The following is a 16,776-nucleotide window of genomic DNA, read 5'->3' as shown; positions in this document are numbered from 1 at the left end:
CTTATTAGTGCTATTTCTTAGACTCCGAAACTTTACAGAACACCGATATCCAGATAGCGGATAAAATTCTGGCTCTCCAGTTTTGATTTCGTCTTTCTTATGTTTTATTATGATGATTTTACCTGAGTTTAATCCAAGAATTTCGACCTTTCAAGCTAAATTGAACGCACCATCCCTCAGGCAGCTTTCCGTCGCTTTTTAACAAAGTAACCATAGCAACCAGCAGTGTGCGTCGCCTACTTCTTGGACTATGATTAGAACCGAAATGTTTTTACTATTTTTACCGGATATTTACTGTCAGAAACAACCAAATTTTACGTTACGGTTTTATTTCAATTAGAAAATAGTTTCCTAGCCGCCATACGCGGCGTTTTAAAGGTGAATGAAAAGAGTTTTTCAGCAAAGTTTTGGGTAACCGACTGTTTTGTAGCAATAAGCGGAAGCTGCTCCTCTGTCCCGGGATGGATTTGAGACAAACTGTGAGCCGGGGGAATACGGGAATTTCCAGGATAAATCTGAGTGCATCCACTAAGATTAAAAACGTCCAGGAGGTAAAGAGTCTTCATTTTGCATTGTCAGAAAGAAAGACTCGTTTCATGGTATAGATACAGTTAAAAAAAGGAAGAAACTGTATAAATAATATCTAAAACCCTGAAGAAATTATTTTAAAAATGATCCAGTACAAGGACCATAGCAGCAATTGTGGTGTTTGAGAACACATTTTTAAAATATAAAATGCGAAAATTTCCAGTTGATTTAATATGAAATTTATTAGTATTTTGATGATGACATCTATTATTTTGTTTGTAACAAGAAAATAAAGCGTATCCTCTAAAAAGGTTGATGATTATTATCTAGTATTTTTTTTAATCAACCACATAATTCCTATTACTCAACACACTTTGGTAGTTTTAAACCAATGGGATGTTTCAGATCAAATTTTCCCTGCTGATTTTTCTACAGCCCACTCCAAAATGTCTGGACCTCGTGAAGATTCTTAATCTTCTTGAGGATCCTCTGACGGTCAGTTACATTTTTCACTTTTCTTTCAGCAAAGTTGCGCTTCTGCATCTAATCATCTGTTTTGTCCTGCAGACGAACCTGACGGAGAGGCACCTGTTTGTCCTGAGGAAGCTCCTGAAGAGGAACAAGTCCGGCTTTGTATCCTCCATCCTGGATTATCATGCTTTCCTCTTGTGTCGTGATGGAAAGTTAACATTTTATTTTTCTTTCCTGCACGTTAAATCTTCTTAAAGTATGTTCAGCATTTGAGAGAGCTTGCAGATATAGCCAAGATAATCAACATCTGTGGTGAGAAAGTGATCGAGCGTCCCAAATATGCACCGTTTCTGTGCGAAATTCTGAAAATCAGCAGGTAGGAAACTCAGAAATGTGAATTTTTATCAGTTTCTGCATCAGCAGCATCTCTGTTTTCTGCTCAGGATTCCTTTCCTGAAGGGCAAAGCGTCCGATGACCTGATCTACGCTCAGGACGCCATAAACTTCCTCTCCTGCTTGGGTACATACGCCACTGTTTCAACAGATTTACACGTTTATCTGGTTTTTAACTCATTTCCTAGTTATGTGAGAGGTAAACCGGCTGCTTCTCCACATTTAAAGTTAATAAAAAAGCTAGAAAAGAGCATTAATGCTGTAGATCCACACTGCTACACATTACTCGGTTAAAATATACTGTAGTAGCAATTTTTTAGTTTTACTAACTCAAATGTTGAAGTTGTGGCCTGAATCCTGGAGGAAGTTAAAGATTAGGGTGATGGTGAGGAGGCTTTCCAGCCTGAAAGAGTTGAGTTCAAATGATTAAAATACCAGTGGAAAAATAAAAAATAAATCAAAATTACTGAAAATTAAATATAAATACATAAAAATTTAGTCAAATATAATTTATGTATTTATAGATAAAATATATTTTATTTATAAATAACTAAATGTCTTAATTAAAGCAATCAGAAAGTAAAATAAATGGAATAAAAATTAAAAGCTTAAAACATATTTGTCAAGTTTGATTAAAAAAATAAAAATATTTTAAAAAGGCTAGAAATGAATTAAAACTATAAATATAAAAAAATATAGTTTTTATAATATGGATTGACACATAACAAATAGATGCACTGAAAAACACAAAATATCAATATTTTGGTGTAGTACAAATACTTCAGTATTCTTAAAATATGACAAAACTAACAAAGTAATTATTTAGCAAAATATGTGAGCATATTTTAAGTAAATAACTCCATAATACTTATAAAAACACAGCTACCAGTTCTATTGGCAGATTTTTTATTTTACTTTTTTGTTATGAGTAAAATAATCTGCCAATGGAATTAGAACTTTTTCACCAATGTTAAGAGATTTTTGACTTAAAATAAGCTCGTGTATGCTGTTGAAAAGTTACGTATAATTTAGTTTTGTCTCATTTTGAGTGTAATAAGATATTTACTCTAAAAACAGACTGAAACACTTGGTCAGTTGTTGAGTTTAGGGCAGTGTAAGTGCGGTGATGATGAGGAGCAGCAGCAGCTCATGCGTCTGTCTGCAGGTCGTCTGATGAAGATCCCGAACCCTGACATTCAGGAGGGCGTCGTGGAAACGGTCCAGTCGTTTTTCAGCTTGGAGGCGTCCAAGGATCAGCCTGAAGGTAAAGCCAACGTCTCGATGCAGCTGCAGGAAGGAGCTTCAAAATGAACCTGAAGGCTCTGACAGCTGAATCTGATTAACTTTGACCTCAGGTTGTTTTCACATTTTACTCCAAACATTTTTCACCAGCCGGTGTCAAGCATTTCTCAGGCAGCATTTCTCTCCAGCTAACATTTAAATAATCGATGAATCCCGATTATTCTGATTAATTGTCTCAGCCCTAATGTTTATCATTTCCCGTGTTGTTCTGCTCAGATATCCAGACCATCTCTCCTTTCTACCGGCTGCAGCTGGTGGAGCGCAGCGACCTTCCCAAGTTGCTGGTTGAGTCCATTGACGCGCTGCAGAACCAGTCGTTCATCAAGCTGCAGCTGCTGGAAACCCTGCAGCTCCTCTGCAGCTTCTCTGGTGATGAACACTGCCCTCTGCAGGCAGGGAGGAAGAAAAAGACGCAAATCTCTCCGAGTCTAATCCGCTCAGAAACGAGTTTTAATTCAGAAACCAACGTTTTCATTCAAACGGTTCAGTTTAAATTATGTGACTCACCATGATAAATTATTCCGGACGATAAATTGTCCCAGAAGTTATTGCGATAAACAATAACGTTGTTTTGAGACCATTTTAAAGGGTAATGTCATAATAATGCAAGAACTCATTCTCAGATACTAATAAACTTTAAACTCTAATTAACATTTAACACTGGAACTGGAAGATAATTTAAAAAAACAATTAAATATTGAGCTTGTTTTACTTTACCATGCGATTAATTGATATATCGATTATTGCAACAGGCCTACTGATGAAAGGAAAAGAGTGTAAACAATATATTTAAACTATTCTGTAAGGTCCAGTATCAAATTTCTTCAGTTTATATTTAAACAAAAATCCATTGGTGCATAAAATTCTGTAACCTCATAAAATTAATCTCATTAGCCAATCCGGGCTAATGAGGTTTAGCCTGGATTTTTCTTAAATAAAAAAATATATCAAAGATTTATTCAAAATATATTACAAACAAATCAAGCTGAATCAGTTTTTTGAGCATTTTGAATTGATTCAGGACAAGAAACTGTGATTCTCCATGGCCGTCTCTTCATCAGTTTTTCTGACCGTTCTGCAGACCTGAACTGCAGGTCGATGCTGGACGCAGGAGCAGCGGGGACCGTGTGTCTGCACATGAACAGCGCCGACCCGCCGGGCCGGTTCCTGTCCTGCTGCTCGGAGATCCTCTGGATCCTGCTGGACAGCAGCGGCCGGGAGGACGCCGTGGCTCAGCTCTGCAGCCTCGACTGCGTGGTGTAGGCGTCGCATGCTCTCACACCGTGAAACAGCGTCTCTACGGCAGGCCACTTTAGCATTAAATCGCACTTCAGCGCATTTACATGAAGTCGTCCCATATTTCGTCAAAATCTACTAGTCAGAACATAAAAGCAGATATTTTGAATTACCATTCGAAACGGCCTGCCGTAGCGTGTCTTGGTCCATGCGTTCCAGGTCTCTGAAGGAAGCGTTTTCGTCCGTCCTGGCGCTCACATCCCAGGGCTTTGACCTGCAGCTCAGGAACTACCTGCTGGTGTTCACGACTCTCATCGCAGAAAATCCAAACTGTCCGCTCATCGTGAGTACGACCGGTTTAAATAAATCTCTTCCGTAGACCAGTGTCCTGCTGAAAACCTCTTTCTGATCTGCAGGAGAGCTTATTTGCCAAACAGCTGCTGGGCTACATCACACTTCCGGAATGTGAGACACTTTCTCCTCCCAGTTAGTTTTGTCTTACAAAGTCATTAAATGTGATTTTGAGAAGAATAAAAATGTCTTTTTATTTCAAGTGGAGATCTCTTCAGCGCAGAAACTCACCCACAGCAAAGAAGACCTGAAGATGAAGAAGCTGCTGCTGAATCTGCTGATTTTGTTGTCCAGAAATGTTGCTGCTGCACAGGTCAGTCACACTACGGCAGGCTGTTTTAGCATAAAATCAGCTTCACCGCATTCAGGACAGTCAGAATGTAGTTGTGTGTAGACAAAACTAATATTTAGATATCTGTAATGTTTTTACAGATGGTCAGAGGAAACAGAGTTTATGTTAAAATGGCTTGCCATACTAACTCTAACATGTTGACTCTGGGAAATTGAGTGAATTTTCTGTTTTCCATCAGCTTTTCAGAGAGGAGCTGGTCATGGTAAGCCTGCTGCGGTTCGTGGCTCCGCCTAAGAAGCAGCCGTCTTTGCCTCAGAGCGCCATCCTGAGCCAGCAGGAGGAACTGCAGCTGCAGGCGCTGGAGACGCTGGCCAGCATCGCGCCGGTCATGCTGCAAGACTACATGGGCTGCCAGGGAAACACGCACCTGCTGCTGCTGCTCGACTGGTGCTGCGGTACGCTGCGCGTTACGGCAGGAGCCCAGGACCACGATTTTTATGAATCCTCACCTGTTTGAAAATTATGATGTTTTCGTATCTGTTTTTTGGAAACATGGAGCGCAGGGACGCATGAAACCTTCCATCATCAGTTTTTACCCGGTTATGTTTAGGACGACTATTAACACTGCAGAAACACAAAATATTATCTTTTTTTATTTAGCTCTTAGTGCACTTGAAATAAAATAAAACTAACTTACAAATAACTTTTCAGCAAGTAATATGAGGTTTTTTTAGAGTCAATATTGCTAATGATGATTGATAGTGTTATATTTCATTTATAACATGAAAAATATTTTGGAACTAGAATTTTTTATTAATATTAAAGGTTTGTTTACTTAAAACAAGCTCCACATTTAGCTGAAAAGCTACTTTTAAGTTATTTTGTCTTATTTCAAATGTGCTAAGATGTTGAAACTAAACAAAACCACTTGGTAGCATTTTGTATTTTTGCATTAGCGGAATATTTTTTCAGTCATGTATTGGGCACTAAAACTGTTCCTTATAAATCTGGCCGTGGAAATGGAAGCAGATCATTTTTGCCGTCTGCAGCTTTCAGATTGAACGTTTTTGTTCTGCTCTTGGCTTCAGATGCCAGAGACAGGCGGAAGCTGCAGATGCAGCGCTGCATCAGAGTCCTGCGCGCCGTCACGTCTCTGGGGGAACAGTCCGTCAACCAGGACCTCAGCGACCAGGGAGCCATCCACCAGCTTCTAGGTGACGCCCGCTTCAACCGCAGCAAAATGGCCGCCGTGAACGGCTAGAGCAGTGAGGTGTGTCTCCCTCCCAGGGATTATAATCCAGCTGGAAGACGTTTGTGACGAGGGCGATGCGGTAACCATAGAGATGATGTCGAACATCCAGCTGATCCTGTCAGCGCTGTGTGAGACCGACCTGCACAGAAAGGCAAAAAGCTCTTCCTTCAAAAGATTACACTCTTAATACAAGCAAAACATGAAGAAAAGCTAATATATGTGCTATGCTAAACATCAACAGGAAAGAAAAGGAGCATAAAATTAAAGATGGGAATTTAATTAAAAAAAAACAAGATAGACAGATGTGCATTACAAGGTGTGAAGGTTTTTAAAGCTGAGTTAAAACCCTTTCATTTGGTGCCTTACTGTTCTACCTATTACTGCTATTTTATCTGTTTTTAAACTGTTTTACTTCAGTTTTTTGTCTTCTTGTCCAGCACTTTGCTTAAAAGAGCTTCATAAATAAAGTTATTATAATTATCAAGGTGTGGCGTAAACCTATGGAATAACCTAAGGAAGGAAATTAAAGCCAGTAGATTACATTTATTTAAAAGAAACTTAAAATCCAACATAAATAAAACATAAGCAGTTCAATTGTATACATTTCAATGTAAAGTCCAATTTTGTGTACTATGCATATCTAATTTTAAGAGGGAATATTCCCTTGGAACTAAACAAACAAAAACAATGAAAGGAAATGAAAGGTAAAATCTATTGTAAAAATAAAATCTGAAAAAATAGCCAACTCCATAACTGTAGGTCCAACACGTCGTAATTCACAGTCAACACAAGCAGCTGCTGTCTGATGGCTTTAGCTCGAATAGCAGAGAGTTAATAAGTTTAAACGTGGATGTTTTGCTGTCTTCCAGGAGCTGTTTGGGTCAGAGGGAGTGGAAATGGTCGTACATTTCCTGAAGAAAGGTTCGGAGAACTTCTACCACGGTTTGGGACACAACAAGCTGCTGATCTCCACCATCGACTGCGTGTGGTCAGTCCAACCAAACCGCGTCAATACAGGAAACCGTTACAGTTCTGGAGGTTTACCCACACTGGCCATGAAGGGGTTAACTAAGAACATGTTTCCCAAGAAAAAAAATAAGGAAATTCTTCTGTTTATTTAAAAACTAGTCTGAAAAACAGACGTTGAGCTGCAGAGGTTACTGTAGTTTTGGAGGATGTTCTCCAAGTAACATTTAAAATTGTTTCATTATGAGTGAAATAACCTGCAAGAGGAACTAGAGGAACTAGAACTTTTTCATCAATAAAAAGTTCTGAACTTTTTTGTCAATATTCAGGAATTGTTGACTCAGAACAATCTCTTACATCTTGCTCAAAACTTACGTGTTTGTTAGTTTTATCTTATTTCAAGTGTACTAAGATATTTGTGATAAAAACTGGACCAAAAATACTTGGTAAGATTTTGTGTTTTTGCAGTGTGTCACTCCCACAGCATGGCACTGCCACCACCAGGTTTGTTATGTAATTAGGTTAATTAAATTCAACATTCTTGTTCTGAAAAGCAGCTGAATGTGTTTAGGTGTATTGCTGCCAGTGAAAGGCTCATTCTGGAGCCTGTTGTCAGAAAAGCTGAGCCGGGTGAACCGATGGCAGAGTTTCCGTTCGTCCCTCCAGGTCCTGCATCGTCGGCTGCTGCATCACAGAAAACCAGTTTCTATGGAAGGACGGCGCCGGCCTGCTGCTGGATTTGCTCCGCTCCAGCCCCAGGTGTATGCACGGCATCATCCTCTCCATCCTGCTGGACCTGTTCAACAACCCCGACACCCGGCCGCTGATCCTGGACTGGAGGGACGCCGACGGCCGCTCGGCCCCCAGCGTCCTGCTGCAGCTCTGGAGGGACCAGGAGGAGGAGCTGGGCGTCCTGCGGGACGAAAACGGAGGAATTGCAGGTCAGACTGAGACTGATCCACTGGGAGGACCAGATTCATCTCAAAGATTATCTGTCAGGTTGGATGTTTTGTTTTTGCCCTAAAGATCCGGAGAAGCCACTTCTGACCCGTTTCCAGGACAAGATCAGCAACCTGTCGTTTTCGGCCAATGCGCCGTCTGCAGCCGTGCTGGAAACAATGGAGAACCTGCGAGGGAAGATTTACCTGCTGCTGTCCAGGCTGGGTGAGCGAGAAACAGGAGCAAAACAGAGAAAGTAGGGCTGTCCAGAAAAAAAATCTGTCTATAGCCACAAAAGCAACAAGAACCAATGAGCTTTCTTCATTTTCCCACAAGATCTACTGGAAAAAAACTGTTTTCTGCTGATTTTTGTATTAAGAAGCAAATATTTAAGTTTTGTTTGTAGCTTTTGAACTGCAGAACAATTTTATTTTCTACAGTGGAGCGTTAATTTTTGTTTGTTCCTACTTTTTGTTAATGTTTGCATTAGTATTTGGTTTAATGAGCAGGATGGACTCCATGTTTGGGCTCCAGGTTTCCAGGATCTTCCTGGTCTGTCGGTGGAAGATCATGTGACTCTGGGCATCGTCATGAGATACCTGGACTTCAAGGTGACAACAGTTTTCAAATTAAAGGGTTTCATACTGTATCTATGTCTACTTTCTACTGCAGATATCTGACTACTTGAAATAACACAAGACTAACCTGCAAGTAACTTTTCAGCAAATAGGAGCTTGTTTTGAGTAAAAAAAAATCCTTAAAATTGATAAAAACTGGCAGGTTATTTCACTTTTGACAAGATATGTTTCCCTTTTCATAAGTGAAATAATCTGCCAGTTTATGAAGTCATCTTTGAGCTTTTTTGAGCCACCTTAAAAAGCCTGTCCTAAACTCACATATGGATGAATTTACAGAAAATGTAATAAATAAAAGGTTTTTTTCTGCTTAAAGTCAAGGATCATGAAACTGTTTCTGTGAAACCCGAAATCAGGAAAATGTTCAGAACGTCTCCAGTTGAGTCGTTTCCTCTGTGAGAAAGTTTTGAGCTTCTCTGCAGGTCTGCGAGGTTTGGAACGAGATCAGGAGCGAACTGAGTCTGGACGACGTGAAGCCGGTCACCTCTGACGAAAAGGCGCTGCACTCCATTTCCATGACGTTGATGGGAAAAGCGCAGAGCGTCAAGGAGGAGCAGATCCGCATCCTGGAGGAGCAGAAGCAGCAGGAGATCAAGGAGGAAATCCGCATCTACGCAGAGGTGCTGAGAGTTCATGTCAAATCCGCCAGAAACGGCCTTCACCACGCTTCCTGTGCTTTGTTTTATTTTCAGACATTTTCACCGTCCCATACACAAATCAAAAAATACTGAAAAAATCACAAGACAAAACAATACAGAAATGATAAACAATATTTAAATTCCTGTCAAAGCGTCGTCTGAAGAAAGTTCAGCTCATTAAACCTTCACTGTGTTATAAAGCATCGTCAAAATGGAGGCAGCTGAAGCTTTCTGTGTTTTTCTAAAGCTTATGAAGGAATTTCAGCTGAGTCTGTAGACAAACTCACAAAAGGAAACAATCAAACTTTTTATGTTTAGCAAAAGATTTTCTTCACGTTTTTAATTAAAGAGTTACAAACGGTTTTAACTGCATAACAATTATTCTGCACCTGAATCCTCCCAACTGAGGTACAATGGTTTTTAACACCATTCTGACTTTTTGTTTAAATATGTCTGAACTGCACCTTTAAAGGAGTTTATTATTGGTTTTCTGCGTAGTCGATGCTGTTCTGAGCTCCATTAAGTCATAAAAGTTTAAAGTGTGCAAAGTGAGAAATATTTCATTAGTTGGATGAAAATAATCAGTTATAATCTGGAAAGCTTTCTTCTGGAGCGTGTAGAGAGGTTTAGGTGAATATTCCTGTTCTGTCTTCATTTTCATGAACTCAGATGAGTTTTTGTTTTTTTTATTTCAGATGAAATCCCACCGGACACAGGAGGACCTCGCTGCCAAATCCTGGGAGAATTACGTCGCCAGAACTTCAAACTACAACATCCTGAAGGTTTTTTCCAATTAACAGCTGAAATTACTGCCAGGCTCAGCGATAGTTAACCGTTTCCTTCGTCTCGTGGTTTAACTGCAGGAGGAAAAAGCTCGGAGGAAGAAACACCTGAAATCCAAACTGAAGCCTAAAGAAGCTCCTGGTGATCGACCTCCAAAGGTCTCACACCAACACTCTGCTTTCCTCTGGTTTCTGTCAAACTAAACACTCAACCAGATGGCATAGGACAAATCTACACTCCATGACCTAAAAAGGTACTTTCCTGGAACTTTCCTTGAACCTTCTGGCTGTTTTCCTGGAAAAGTTCTGCAGAGTTCTGGGTAAGTTCCAGGAAATTAAGTTTTTCAGTCTGGGAATGTTGCTGGAATTTCAAGGAAGGCAACTTTTAGTGTCGGGGAAATTTCATGGTAAGTTTCAGGGAAGCAGCATGTCATACGTCACCTGCCAATACAACCAGATCCCCAAAATGCCCCAATATTAAAAGTGACTCATCTCCAGGTTCCTGAAGTAGTACCACAAAGTTTTATGAAAGTTTGTGGGATGTCACTGGAAAGTATCGCCGTATTCCTGGAATGCTGCAGAAAGTAACCTCTTAGGTTGACTTTAGCTAAAGCAATAGAGCCGTGTTAAGACGGGATCTCCATGGAAACCAGAAGGATTTGTGTGTTGACTAATAAACGTTTCATCCCCAAGACTTCACGGTCTTCTGTCGAATCAAACGGACATTTCTGCAGAACCTAAAAACCTTTTATTTGGTCACTTTTACATGTGGATCTGTGTGAATTAGGTCTGATTTCTTACCATCGGTAATGCTGCTTGTGTTTCAGAATTTCATCACCCACATCATGGCAATGAAGACCACCGGGGAGCCGGGGCCTTCAGGGGTCGAAGTGTCGCTCGCCAGAACCGTAATCTGAGCCAAACGGACTGAAGAAGAGCCCAGAACTGACGGTACCAAGACTCCTGGATCAACGTCAGACTTTTATTCTCCAGCAGCTCTGAATGCTCCTGCAGTTCTCTGAGGATCAAAACTGAGAGAACAACATTTTCTGCAATAAACCTCTTGCATTTTCTGTGTGTGGCTTCTTCTGTAAGACAATGAGCAGAAAATACAGACGTGATGTCACTCAGTCTGCACAGTCTCTTCCTTATAGTCTGGTCGAACACATGCAGGCTTCACCAAGATACTTCTGTGATAAACACGAGTTTCAAGCCTAATTTATGCTAACGAAGGTTGAATCAATCTTTTCTTCCAATGATGTCTGTCTGGAAGTTTGCAAAAACATTTATAATCAAATCAGGTGGAGGATGAAAAGTCATCTGGATTACAGTTTTACAGTTAATTAAATCAATTAATGAAGAATTTGAATTGTGCATTTAAAAATACTGATTTAAAAACCCTTTTCCTGAACATTTTGTAGCTCTACTAGTCTTGATCTTGTTGGGAACTGAAGCTCTTTTTGTGTGTTTTTCTGGTGCTTTTATGTTTGCATGTTTTTAATACTTTCTGCTTGTGAATCCAGGGCAGAAATGTGCAGCAAACGGAGCAAACTGCTGATTGAATTTACCTCCAGAGTTTCTGTCATTGTTGAGATGTTATGCTGATTCCTGAAGGTTTATTCAGCTCTAACCATCTCCTTATTGGTCAGCAGTGGTAACTGCACACAGCTGCAGGAAAAGACTCAACCAAGTGTGTTTTCATCTTGTTCTGATTATAATAATCTTTTTTACATTAAAGTATTGTCTTCAGATCTGTTGTCAACAACAACCTACAGTAAGAACTGTGTTATGAATTTTTAACATCTTTATGTAATGACAGCAGAGGCCTTATGGAACCCCAGAATAATCCAAAACAAAAATAAAATCTGAACTTGTCCAGCAGCAGCTTCTCATTAAAGGAAAGCTTAAAGGAGTTTTTGCTCTAAATTGGGACTTTTCCAGGGTTTCATGCTCAGTGTTTTCAGGTTACATAAGTCACTGCAATGCATCAACACAAATGTTCCTTCAAGCGTGCAGCAAGCTGCACAGAGCCACTTTTCTCTCGCTGCTCCCATCATTACCGTCTGGACGGCCGAATCATCCGTGACGTTTTACGAAGCTTCAGACAAAAGATCCGGGACATGCAGGAGCCTGGTCAGCTCAGCCGGCCGTGAAGCGGATCGCTGCTGGACCGACTCACTCCTGGAAACTGTGAGAAACATTTTGTTTTACCTAAAGAAGGACTGACTGCTGATGCTGTAGAATGACTCTGAGGGACAAACAGCAACTATAAACATGTTTTAGTTACTTGATGGTTATGATTAGGCCTGTCATGATAACACATTTTTCTGAAAGATAAATTATCCCACAAGTTGTTGCGATAAATGATAATATTGTTTTGTTACCATTTTCCAGTAATATAATAGCATAATAATGCAAGAACACAATCTCAAAGTTCAACAAACTTTAATTTGTAATGAACATTTAATACTGAAACTGGAAAACATTTTCAATAAATAAATAAACAAAACAACAGAAACAAAAAAAATAAAAAGAGTTATAAAGTCTCTGCAAACAAAACTGTCCTTAAAAAGGTTCAGTTGAGACTAAAACACCAGACAGAAGAATTATAACCAGTTATTGGTCGAAAAATAAAAATAGAAATTATGCATCTTGTTTTAATTTATCACGGAATTTATTGATTTATTGCAACAGGCCTAGTTATGATGCTGATTATTATTGTTAATAAATGTTTCCTTTGTCCAAGGATGGGATTGTCCATGGGGTTTGGTTTATTTTAATCTTTATTAAACTATTAACATAATGTTTGTTTTGTCCATTAAATATTTAAGGGCTGAAGAAAAATCACAACAATTAATTCAATAATGTTTATTTTTCTGGTTTTAAAGTACAGAGTAATTTTAGAAATCATCCAAAACCAAAATCTGGTGCTGAGTTGTTGTGATTCTCTCAGAGCTCCTTAAAAAGCAAAGTTTCTCCTGATGTTCCCTGAAACTTTCAGGTTGCTGTGAGACTGATTGACGCTCAGTTCTCGTTTTTTAATCTCGTCAGCGGCTCCAGCGGCAGGAGTGATGTTCAGATTGGGAAGGCTGACTCCAGGATACTTCCGACTCCTCCAGGTGAGAGTTCGGTACAGACGAGGCGATTTAAGCATGATGTCACTGTTCCTTTAAATAGTCTCTGAATACAGTCTAAAGTCTTTAATTCACTCAGCTAAAAGCTCAACAAACCAACTGAAAAACAAACCGACTCACCAACCAATTAACCAATCAAATCAGCCAAATGACCGAGCGTCCTCCTCAAACCAAACCAGCTCTAAGCCAAGCTAACCAACTGATCAGCCATCTGATTGGCCAGCCACTTAACCAACCCTATTAACCAACTAAATAACCAACCAAACATATGACCAACTTGATTAAGCAAACTACTGACATAAACCTGACTACTGTACCAACTAACAACAATCAACTCAAGTTATCCCCAAGCAAAGCTGGCAACCTAAACGAACATCCAACCAAACCAAATCAATCCTAAGCCAAGTTAATCAACTTAGCAACCAAGTGATGGATCAACCATCTGACTAGCAAACTAAATTAATCAAACTACTGACCAAAACCCTGATGACTCAATCAACCCTCTAGCCAACAATCAACATAAAAACTAGTTATGTGGACAAGCAGCCCTGGTGTTCTGGATAACGGTGGAAATGTGCATCACCTTTACTGGTAGCTTTCAGAGAAAGCAGAACTGAATCTGCTGATATGAGGCCTGACCCTCACTGAGCTTCAGTCCTGAAGGAATGAATCTTTAATGGACACGTTGGACTGAAGATGGCGAGACGGAAAGTTTGTGCATTAATATTTCATGTAGAGCTGTGGGGCTCATCTCAGGTCAGCTGGGTGATAAATCTGATAAAAACACAAACACGTGTTTCTGTTCATGTTGCGTTCTGGTGTGAAAACATTCACAAATTAACATTTCTTCTTTGCTTTGATGAAAACGACCCATGGAAAATATTTTCCTCCTGCCTGTCCGTCCCTGCTGCAGAGGCAGATGTCTGGCGAGGTTCGGGTCCAGCCATACAGCAGCATCATGGAGCCTGTCGCCATGACGATGGCCACCCTGGGGATGGGAGTGTCTCTGTACAGCGCCAGGCAGATGGCGGGGAGTCGTGAGAAACGTCACTGAGGAGCTCTTTGGAAATGTGACTGAATGTCTTGGGATGTCGGAGACGGTTCGTGTTTGATTCTGAGGAGTTTCAGGTGTTTGGAAAAGGAGAATTAAAGTTTGTCCAAAGGAAAATGTGAAGTTTTGTCTGCAGGTGAGATGAGGTGGCGAGTTAAAGACGCGAACAGGGGTTTTCCTTTAATTCAGTATTAATTTCATTAGAAAATTAGAAGATTTTACATGAAGTAATTGTTATTTTTGTAGTTCGACAAAAGGATTAATTAATTTATATTTAACACAAATGTTTGTCACTTTTTCTTCCTCTTTAGTCATTTGTTGATCATGACAAAAACGCTGCAGAAATAACTTTATGCACAATGTTGTCTCACTTTATCAGCCACATATTGTTAAACACTTGACACCTATATTAAATAGATTCCTGAACTGTTTGCTTTGTCTTTCATTTTTAATATAATTCCTCCAGACTCAGCAACTTCTGCCTCCCAAAGAGCATTTTTATCCTTAGTTCTGCTTAAAAAATTATGAAGAGCCCCAAAAATAACAAAAATGTTTTATGGTTAAAGAATCATATCGATTTATATATTTTTCTTTTTTGAATAAAGGCGTTTTTTGACTTCATGCTAATGGAAAATTGAGGTTTGCAATGTAATGACAAAAATAGCCAGAAAAACATTTTCCTTACTATTATCTATTTTTCTTAATTATTAATATATTTTTCTGCTTTTTTAATTTAGTTTTGAATATTTTAGTTTTGAATATTTGTCCATCGGATTTTAACCCTTTTCTATCAAAACATTTTATTAATCAGAAGAATCCTCATTGAAACAAAAAACCACCTAAACAGGCTTCATGTTGAGAGACATGAGCACTCCTCTCCAGCAGGTGTCGCTTCAGCTCCGTGTTGCGGACAAAAGAAGAGCAGGCTGGAGTTTCTTTGGGGAAACTGCGCCCCCGTGCGGTGAGACTGCGCAGGTGCGGCGTGAGCGCGTGACCGAGGCGCGTGCCTGATGATGAGCAGCTGACCTTTTTCCTGCGGTCGCCTCCCTGTCCTCCTCTGCAGGTGTGCGCAGTTTTAACATGACCGCCGAGTTTCTGCGCAACATCTGCGTCTCCACGTGGCGCGCGCCTCCTTTCAGCCGCTGATCGGAACCGGATCCATCCGAACATGGCCGTGCTCGGTCCAGGTCCCGCTTCGTTTCGGTTCGGCTCGGTCCTCCTGATTCTCCTGATCCTTAGCGGTTCTTCCTGGACCAGAGATGTCCCCACAGGACGCAACGACACCAGGCCAGAACTGAACCGGGAGCGTGACGGCCAAAACCGGGATCATGGAAACAACGCCACGAAACACAAGGCTTTCCCCGTCCTCGAGTTGAACTACGATTATGTCCGGATGCCGTTTGAGATTTCCCTGTGGATCCTGCTGGCGCTGCTCATGAAGCTGGGTGAGTCACGGATCCGTTCAATTAAACAAAGTTCACTTTATCAGGAAGAAACTTCTGCTTACATTGCAAAAATAGGTAGAGGTCAAAGGTTATTTCTATAAACAAGACAGTCCAAAGTGCTTTGCACCATAAAAATAAAGCACAGTGAAACTGGTAGCAAAGGTAACAGTTTTATCAAACATATTGATCAATATTCCGGTTATTGATAATCAAAATCAGGTGTGTTATCCTTGATCTGAAGGAATCTGTTTCCCTAGTTTCTGTTTTCTGGAAGTTTGTTCCAGATTTGTGGTGCATAGAAGCTGAATGCTGCTTCTCCATGTTTGGTTCTGGTTCTGGGGATGCAGAGCAGAACCAGAAGTCCAGCAAGGCTGAGCTCAACAAAGTGAGGTGCTGCAGGTTTGGAGGTGCTGGTTTTCAAGAAAGCGTTATATTGTCTGTTATATATCCCATAAATTATTTATGAAATCTCTGTAATTATTTGATGGAAAGTGGCAGCTCCAGTTTAATTATGCATTTTCCCAAAACCAGAACCTTCCAGAACCAGAATATTGTGGTGAAGCATGGTGTTGGTGGTGTGATGGTCTGGGCTCCTTTGCTTCCTCCATACCTGGTCGACTTGAAATAAGGCCACGTCTGATTAATAAGCAACTGTCATCAGGCTTTTCCACACAGGGTCAGATTGGTTTATATAATGAATAAAACCAACCAATTTATTGGATGGAATAATCGATTACTAAAATAACCTTCAGTTGCAGCCCTAAATGTTAGACAGTGAAAGTAAAAGGTAATGCATCTTTTTATTAAGGGGCAGTATTCTGTTTCTCAGGCATATAGTGGCATTTCAGAGCATAATCTAGTAGCTATTACCTCCAGTTATAAAAATATAAAATATAATTTTGACTTTGTAATTTAACGTCTTGAAATTGGGCCTCTGTCTCTTTAAAAAAAAACTCCTGCTCTTTCTGTAACTCCGCCTCCAAGAAGTCATCACAACATGGCTCCTTTATTAACCCTTTAGCAGCGTTTTTACCAGCAGCTCCCATAATGAGCTCAGCAGTTCCACCAGCTGTTTGCTAATTACTGCTGGCTAGTCGGAAGGAGCTGAGGGGGAGCTGCTGAATCTTCAGCTGCGTCTCAAAGGCGGGGCTAGGTCCACCTAGGCAAAGAAAATACATCAGTTTTATAGATTTGTCTGCTGAAAGTTATTGATGTTTTATTAAATATAAACCTAGCTTAACCCACCTTTGCTAGCATTGTTACTGATGTTTATCTCTAAAATATTTAAAATAAACAAATTTAAGCCTGGTGGCCTGCCAGGCTTATAATACCTTAGTGGGAGACACTGGTAAAAATCTGGT

At 40.1% G+C, this 16,776-nt stretch overlaps 2 protein-coding genes across 3 annotated transcripts in view; both read left to right on the top strand.

Annotated features, from left to right (window-relative positions):
• The first annotated feature begins 217 nt into the window (after positions 1-217).
• cfap69 (cilia and flagella associated protein 69) lies at positions 218-14,401 on the top strand. 2 transcript variants are annotated; one of them, XM_007560028.2, is made up of 24 exons: positions 218-551; positions 964-1,023; positions 1,096-1,161; positions 1,266-1,375; positions 1,443-1,519; positions 2,558-2,656; positions 2,911-3,063; positions 3,776-3,953; positions 4,150-4,273; positions 4,347-4,395; positions 4,485-4,594; positions 4,812-5,028; positions 5,662-5,787; positions 5,861-5,976; positions 6,695-6,813; positions 7,458-7,732; positions 7,818-7,955; positions 8,265-8,341; positions 8,788-8,985; positions 9,699-9,785; positions 9,867-9,944; positions 10,613-11,975; positions 12,837-12,904; positions 13,833-14,401. In XM_007560028.2, exons 1-22 carry the CDS (start codon positions 462-464, stop codon positions 10,700-10,702), a joined length of 2,637 nt encoding a protein of 878 aa, XP_007560090.1. In that variant the 5' UTR covers positions 218-461; the 3' UTR covers positions 10,703-11,975; positions 12,837-12,904; positions 13,833-14,401. The 2 variants fall into 2 exon arrangements, with proteins under 2 accessions (XP_007560090.1, XP_016530799.1); XM_016675313.1 differs by having other exon boundaries at positions 5,656-5,787.
• Positions 14,402-14,730: 329 nt separating this feature from the next.
• slc9a1b (solute carrier family 9 member A1b) overlaps positions 14,731-16,776 on the top strand; it is a 15,801-nt gene continuing 13,755 nt past the window's right edge. Inside the window, exon 1 of the mRNA XM_016675314.1 lies at positions 14,731-15,415. Within this exon, the coding sequence (XP_016530800.1) occupies positions 15,139-15,415 (277 nt within the window). The 5' untranslated portion in view covers positions 14,731-15,138. The remainder of the gene's footprint in view (positions 15,416-16,776) is intronic.

This window comes from Poecilia formosa, unplaced genomic scaffold (genome assembly GCF_000485575.1).
Source record: "Poecilia formosa unplaced genomic scaffold, Poecilia_formosa-5.1.2 Scaffold112, whole genome shotgun sequence".
NCBI lineage: Eukaryota > Metazoa > Chordata > Actinopteri > Cyprinodontiformes > Poeciliidae > Poecilia > Poecilia formosa.
The sequence above is the reverse complement of the archived record's forward strand: the minus strand, read 5'-3'. Positions and strand labels throughout refer to the sequence as shown.